Source organism: Geospiza fortis, unplaced genomic scaffold, assembly GCF_000277835.1.
Source record: "Geospiza fortis unplaced genomic scaffold, GeoFor_1.0 scaffold466, whole genome shotgun sequence".
NCBI classification, from domain to species: domain Eukaryota; kingdom Metazoa; phylum Chordata; class Aves; order Passeriformes; family Thraupidae; genus Geospiza; species Geospiza fortis.
The window spans coordinates 57,989-65,706 of NW_005054699.1; the positions used below are offsets into that span (position 1 = coordinate 57,989).

At 54.4% G+C, this 7,718-nt stretch overlaps 1 protein-coding gene across 1 annotated transcript in view; it reads left to right on the plus strand.

Annotated features, from left to right (window-relative positions):
• The window catches only part of SCRIB (scribble planar cell polarity protein), a 106,604-nt gene that overhangs the window by 29,908 nt on the left and 68,978 nt on the right, over positions 1 to 7,718 (plus strand). The window contains 2 exon segments of the mRNA XM_031065202.1: positions 201 to 518; positions 2,828 to 2,890. Coding sequence (XP_030921062.1) covers positions 201 to 518; positions 2,828 to 2,890 — 381 coding nt within the window.

A 7,718-nucleotide genomic window follows, 5' to 3' on the forward strand; every position in this document is an offset into this window, starting at 1 on the left:
CTTGTGCTGGGCACAGCAGCAGTGTCACTGGCCTGGGGAAGGTGTGGTTGTGGAAAAAGGCAAAAAGGAAATGGGAATCCATGCCAGCAGTACCGCCAGCTTTGCCTGCATGGGACAGGGGTCCCACACACAGCGGGTTCTGTGCTGCCCGCCCTCTGTCCCCTGAGGCTCACCCTTTTGTCTGGGCTCTCCTGTCACAGCCCACCGTGCACTTCGCCGAGGACACGCTGATCCGCAGCGAGGATGAGGATGAGGACGAAGAGCGGCCATTCCCCGTGGAGAAGCAGAGGCTCATCCGCAAGGACACGCCCCATTACAAGAAACACTTCAAGATCACTAAGCTGCCCAAGCCAGAGGCAGTGGTGGCTCTTCTGCAGGGGCTGAACAACGATGGGGTTCCCAAAGAGGAAGAGGAGCTGGGAGGCTGCAATAATAACTCAGAGCCCAGGGATCAGGAGGAAGCGTGGGATGAGGATGACAGAAAGAATGGAGCTCTGTCTGCTCAGCCATCCGTGAAGGTAAGGTCTTGTGGGGAGGGGGAGCTCACAGGGCTGCAGACCTGCCCCCTGCTCCTGTGACCCAGCAGCCAGGTTGATGTGGTGCTCAGGAGGGCTCTGGCAGGAGGCTGCAGCGCTTGGGCAGAGCTGCAGGTCACGGGGGCTCGTGGGGCTGCCCTAGAGCTGTGCTGTGTGGCTGTGTCTGCACCTCCCCTGTGTCCAGGTGCTTGCACCAGCCGCATGCCACGTGCTGCAGGGACAGTTCTGTCTCATCACTGGTGGGTTCTGCTGCTCCTTCCAGCTTCCTCCTCACTGCTGGTTGTTGCTGCTGGTTCACAGGAGGATGAGCTTTGTCCCTGTGTGGATTCAGTCTTAGACTGACACTCGCTGGCACAGTGCTTCCTGGAGCATGTCAGTGCAGCCAGGAGTGTGCCCTTCCCTGTGCTGCCACCCACACACAGCCTGATGGAGGCTGCACTGGGATTTAGGGCAGCCTGGGCTCTGAAGATTTGGCCTTACTGGTTATACTGGGGCTTAAGAGATGGGGGTCCTGGGCTCTCTTCAGCTGAACCACCACGTTTGGCTAGGGACACACAGAGGTTCCTGCCTGAGGAGGTTCCTCACAGTGGCATGGGGATACATGGATGAGGGACTCCTCATGAGATCAGCCCAGTTCTCACGCAAGGGTTTGAGGATTTTGAGTTGTGTTTGGTGGGCAGAGGTCAGGATGTGGCTGAGTCTCCATCACAGTCTGACATCAGCAGATCTCAGGGGTGAGATGTGGATCTCTGGAAGGTGCTGGAGTTACCTGCTTCTGCTGTAACTGCACATGCTCCAGGTGCTGGGATCATTCCCATCCCTGCTGGAGCTCGGGTTGCCCAGGGAAACGTCCTTTCCCTCACTTTCCCTCAGTGGGTGCTTGCCTTGCTCTGTTTGAGCCAATGCAGCTCATGTTGTGCTCTCTAGGGGTGAGACCAGCTTTCCCACTGCTGGTGAAGTTCCTCAGAAGGAATGTTTAAACTGTCCCAAGTCCCCTTCATCCAGGACCCATCATCCTCACCTGAAAAGGTCATTTCAGCTGGGGACTGAGCTGAGGAGGCACTGACCCACTGCAGAGCCTGTGCTGCCTGCTCAGGGGTGGGAACCTGTCAGAAATCACCCTGGCTGCCAGCTCAGCCTCTGCTGGGGCTCAGCTCTCCTCCCTGTGGGGTGGGATGGATGCCTGCTCCATTTATGGGCTGTGTGCCAGCAGTGGGGATGGATGCAGGGAGCAGTGTCCTTGTGCAGGAGGTGCACTGAGGAGGAGGCAGCAAAGCCTATGCAGGTGGCTGGAGCCTGCAACCAGAGGGCTTTGTTGCAAGGGCAGTTGGTTTTCAGAAGAATTCCTGAGGTTTCCTGCACTTGAGAGCAGGATCCCAGGTGCCTGTCAGAGTGTGCTTTTGCACCAGAGAAAGGGATTGGTGCAGTTGAGTTTGGGACTGCAGTTGAGTTTGGGACTGCAGTTGAGTTTGGGACTGCAGTTGAGTTTGGGACTGCAGTTGAATTTGGGACTGCTTTTTTGCTTTTTTTGCAGTTGAGTTTGGGACTGCTTTTTCGCTTTTTTGCAGTTGTGTTTGGGACTGCTCGTTCCTGGGCAGCAGCTTGTGGCACCACAGGGTCCTTGGTGCTTCCTCCTGTGTTTAACCCTTCCTCTTCCCAGAGTGACCTGGAGGGGATGAGGTCAGCTAGTGGCGACCCTCAGGGTGCCAGCATGGACAAAGCCTGGCCTTAGGGGTGCCCCTTGGCAGGACTGTGCTGGCACCTGGCACTCTGGAAGCCCATGAGCAGCCCTGCTGGGGTGCTGAGCAGGACTGGGGGCTGCTCGGGGGCTGAGGGATCAGCTCTAGAGCTGTGCTGTGGCTGGGCTTGGCTGTGGAGCTCTGGGGGTCAGCAGTAACTCCTCTGGGAGCTCTGGAGCTCAGCAGTGACCCCAGGAGCTGGATCAGCCCTGGAGCTCCAGAGCTCAGCAGTGGCCCCAGGAGCTCCAGAGCTCAGCAGTGACTCCAGGAGCTCCAGAGCTCAGCAGTGACTCCTCGGGGTACTCCTGAGCTCAGCAGTGACCCCAAGAGCTGGATCAGCCCAGGAGCTCCTGAGCTCAGCGGTGACCCCAAGAGCTGGATCAGCCCCAGAGCTCCTGAGCTCCGCAGTGACTCCTCTGGGAGCTCCTGAGCTCGGGAGCCGGCCCATCTGTGGCCCAGTGCGTGTGTTGGGTGGTGGTGGTGGTCGTGGTGGTGGGTTTGGTCGATGCTCCACTAATCCGCATGCCTCTTTGCTGGTTCCTGTCCTAACAGGGGGTGTCGTTTGATCAAGCCAATAATCTGCTGATTGAACCTGCTCGCATTGAGGAGGAAGAGGTCTGTACCACTCCTACTGTTCTCTCTCTGCCAAAAATCATCCAGCCTGCTTGATTTGCTTCCCAGCCTCACCCGTTGTTGTAGGGGGACCTCTGATCTCTCTGGGTCAAGTGGCTTCTGGACCTGGCTGATCCCAAACACGATGATTGTTTCCTCCTTGCTTTCCCCTTTTCCTCCTTTCCCGGCCTTGAGGTGAGAGTGGCTGCTGCAGAGCAGGAGTGAGCTGGAAATGATGTAAAAACCAAAGGGGCTGAGGTGGGAAGTTCAGTTCCTGTTTGCTGTGTGTTGATGGAGAAGTGAGGTTAAACAAATGGATGTTTCCAGATGTGTGGGTAACCCTGGAGGAGCAGAGACATCGAGAATCAGCTGAGTGCTGTGTAGTGACCCTGTGATAAAAGGAGGAGGATCTCACTCAGGGCACTCTGAGGGCTGGAGCCAATGATTTGTGCATCTCCTGCAGCCTCCCCCAAATCCCTTCAAGGTTTACATGCAGCATGAGGTGTCAGGAAGGGGCAGGTGGCATCTGAGGGACCTGGCATGGGGATGGTGAGTGTGCTCAGGGTTAAAATCCTGTGGCTGCTTGCCTGCTCATCCTCTGGCTGTGTCTCCAGGTTCTCAGTGCCTGACCAGTGCCTGGCCTGTGGGTCAGCACCTCTCTGCAGGCAGGTTTTCCAGGAGCTGCTGGAAGCAGAGGGCTGCTGCCACTGAGGAGAGGCAGGAACAGCATCCCTGCTGACATGGGGATTTTTCTTCTAGGACAGGCAGTACAGGGCCACCAGGGCCGTGTGCTACCTGGGAGTGTTGGCCACTGAGGACTTGGCTGTGCTGTTCCCTCAGGTGTGAAACTGAGATTTTTCTTGGTTTTGGAGTAAGGCTTTCCAGGAGGGAGGTGACAAATCCTTTCCACCCAGGCGGAACATGAGCTGGCTCAGGTGTGGTCCCGTGTTAGTGGAGCCTGAAGATTTCTCCATCTCTAGGTCCCTGAAAACCACATTAGTATTTCTTGCATTTCGATTCTGTGTAATCTTTTGATCCTGGAGGTCTTTTCCAGCTTCAGTGATTCTGTGATTCCTGGGTGTGGCTGGTGTGAGGCCCCAGGCTGGCTCTGGTGTGCCCTCAGCACAGTCCCCTTTGCACAGATCTGTTCCCATCCTGAGGAAAACGTGTCTGTGCAGCTCACAAGGAGCTGGAGATCTCCCAGACTGGTGGTTGGAGTCACCCAAGAGCAGACCAGCTTTGGGAAGTTGGTTGGGAATTCTTGATTGTCCTGCAGCTCTGGGGAGTGCTCAGCAAGGAACATTGCTCAAGACCAGGTTGGTCCAAGGCTGACCAGCCTGTCCTTGAACACTTCCAAAGGGCATCTGCCTGCTGCTCCAGGGATGATTCCTTGAGAGGAACCATGGGATGATGGAGCTGAGCAGAGCAGAGAGCCTGGAGCTTCTGAGCAGCAGGGTTTGAGGTTCATGACACTGCTGTCACATTCCTTATATAATGTAATACAGCCCTGGGAGGAGAGGGACTGCTGATTCCTGGCTGTGTTCCTTATCCCTGAACCATGGCTGTGAGCTGGAGACTGATCTTGTTGGAGCAGAACTGGAGAGACACACCCAGCTTGTGCCAGCCCCCAGCTGGGGCACACCCAGAGCTGCTCTTGGTGCCAGGAGAGAATGACTTTGTTAGAGTGTGGGATACCCTGTGCTGCAGTGCAGAATAACTTGGTTAGAGTGTGGGATACCCTGTGCTGCAGTGCAGAATAACTTGGTTAGAGTGTGGGATACCCTGTGCTGCAGTGCAGAATAACTTGGTTAGAGTGTGGGATACCCTGTGCTGCAGTGCAGAATGACTTTGTTAGAGTGTGGGATACCCTGTGCTGCAGTGCAGAATGACTTGGTTAGACTGTGGGATACCCTGTGCTGCAGTGCAGAATAACTTGGTTAGAGTGTGGGGTACCCTGTGCTGTAGCAGAATAATGTTAGAGTGAGGGATACCCTCTGCTGGTGCAGTAGAATAACTTTGTTGAATTCTGGGATACCTTCTGCTGCAGCAGGAGAATAACTTTGTTAAAGTCTGGCATACCCTGTGCTGTGTGGAGGGATAGAATGTAAGAAAATAAAGATAGTGCAGAAGGTAGTCTCACACCTGAGGAGTTGCAGCTGCACTAATCCCCAAAGATTAGGAACAGGCCTGAATTTAATAGGCCACAGCTGTGTCCAATAAGAAAATGAGTGATACAAAAGAGTGGGTTAGCTGGTGGTGAAGAGCTTTGGAGTTTGTTGGTTGTGCTGTGAGGAGAGATGGAGTTTGTTGGTTGTGCTGTGAAGGGAGTTGGAGTTTGTTGGCTGTGCTGTGATGAAGAAGGAGTCAGTGCTGTGAGGAGATGCCCATGAGAAATCACGGAGAGGGTATGGAACTTTTGAAATAAGATGACAACAGTGCTGCAGCAGAATAACTTTGTTAACAAAGTGTGGCATATCCTCTGCTGCAGCAGAATAACTTTGTTAGAATGTGGGATATCCTCTGCAGCAGAAGAATGACTTTGTTAGAGTGTGGGATACCCTGTGCTGCAGTGCAGAATAACTTGGTTAGAGTGTGGGATACCCTGTGCTGCAGTGCAGAATAACTTGGTTAGAGTGTGGGATACCCTGTGCTGCAGCAAAATAACTTTGTTAGAGTGAGGGATACCCTGTGCTGCAGTGCAGAATGACTTTATTAGAGTGTGGGATACCCTCTGCAGCAGTGAAGAAGAACTTTGTTAAAATAACTTGTGGGATAGCCTGTGGTGGATGTCTGGGTTCCAGGGCTGGCTCTGTCCCAGTGTTTTGTCTCCATCCTCCCCTGCCTGGCAGAGTGACTGTGCTGGGGTGTAGAGAGGCTCTGAGAGGAGGAAAGCAGTGTGTTGAGCACCTGTTTGAGGTTAGACCTGAGCTCTGCTTTCTGGTGGTTCTGATGGAATAGCCTGGAAAGCTGCTGGGCAGGTTGCAGAAGAGTGGAGGAGGGTCCCAAGGTTGCAGGACAGTGGAAGGAGGGTCCCAAGGTACAGAGCAGGGGAAGGAGGGTCCCAAGGTACAGAGCAGGGGAAGGAGGGTCCCAAGGTACAGAGCAGGGGAAGGAGGGTCCCAAGGTACAGAGCAGGGGAAGGAGGGTCCCAAGGTACAGAGCAGGGGAAGGAGGGTCCCAAGGTACAGAGCAGGGGAAGGAGGGTCCCAAGGTACAGAGCAGGGGAAGGAGGGTCCCAAGGTACAGAGCAGGGGAAGGAGGGTCCCAAGGTACAGAGCAGGGGAAGGAGGGTCCCAAGGTACAGAGCAGGGGAAGGAGGGTCCCAAGGTACAGAGCAGGGGAAGGAGGGTCCCAAGGTACAGAGCAGGGGAAGGAGGGTCCCAAGGTACAGAGCAGGGGAAGGAGGGTCCCAAGGTACAGAACAGTGGAAGGAGGGGCCCAAGGTTGCAGAACAGTGGAAGGAGGGTCTCAAGGTACAGAGCAGTGGAAGGAGGGTCCCAAACTGTGTTTCAGTGCCCAGAGCTGCTCTGCTGTGGCAAAGGCTGGTGCCATCCACATCCTTGGGTGTGCCCAGCCTTAACCCATGTCCTGCAGAGCCCCTGCAGGGGCAGGAGCTGCAGAGGGCTCTGTGCTGCCAAAGCTTCTGCTGCTGGGGACATGGACAGGATTCCTGCCAGAGTTTCTGCTGCATGGACAGGATTTTGTCTCTCGCTCTGCCCAGGGACAGAAGGAGCTGCCTTTCACTCCCTGGGAAGGAGAAAAGGTTTCCAAAGGTGCTGGATGTCTTTGCTGCTGCTGCTCAGGTGTCACATCCTGTTGCAGGCAGGGAAGGAGCCTGATCCTGTGGAAGCTGCTCAGGAATGTCCCCATTTGTGTTGGAATGCCAGCCTCAAGCCTGGCACCAGCTAGGGTTTGCCTGCAGCAGATGTGACAACACAGCCTGGTCCTGGTCCTGGAGCATCCTGTGCTCAAAGGGTTCAGTTCAGGAAAGGCTCCACAGGGACTGGGGAGCACTGGGATGTGCTGGGAGCCATCCTGGGCCTCCGCCTGGCCACACTTGCAGAGCCCTTCCCCTTGCTCTGGATTTGCATTTATGGGGTGAGTGTGTGCTGCATCAGGGCATTGTCAGACTTGGAATTCTTACATAGCAAATTTGATTTTCTCACAACAAGACCCATAAATTTTAAACACGGAAAAGTTTAATAAACCTCTTGTGTAGTGCAGGAGAGGTGGCATCACCTGTGTTTGCTCGCCTGGCTTGACTGGAATATTACAGTGGAGTCTTTCTGGTGTTGAAAAAAAAAGAACACTCCCATTTCTCTTGTTTGATTTTAAAGATGTTCAAAGTTCCTGTTGAGCAGAGAAAGATGGGCTATATTTTCTCCTTTAATTTTTCTGGCTTTTAATTTATTGCCATCAAAATGTTTTTATCACCTTTTCCTACTGGGTTGAAGGGTCCTCAGTGGTTTTTCTGGAATCATAAAAATGGCTTGGATTAGAAGGGACCTTTAAAATGTCACCCCCTGCCATGGGCTGGGGCACCTTCCACTATCCCGGGTGGTCCCCTGCCCTGTCCACCCTGGTTTTAAATTCTTCCAGGGATGGGGCAGCCACAGCTTCTCTGGGCCAGGCTTCTGCCATCTTTCTAGGCCAGGACCCTCTGGTTTGGGGTGGATTTGTGACCTCAGGTGGGTTTGTGACATTGGAGTGGGTTTGTGACCTGAGGTAGGTTTGGGATGGGTTTGTGATCTCAGGGTGGATTTGTGACCTCGGGGTGAATTTGTGACCTCGGGGTGGGTTTGTGACATTGGAGTGGGTTTGTGACCTGAGG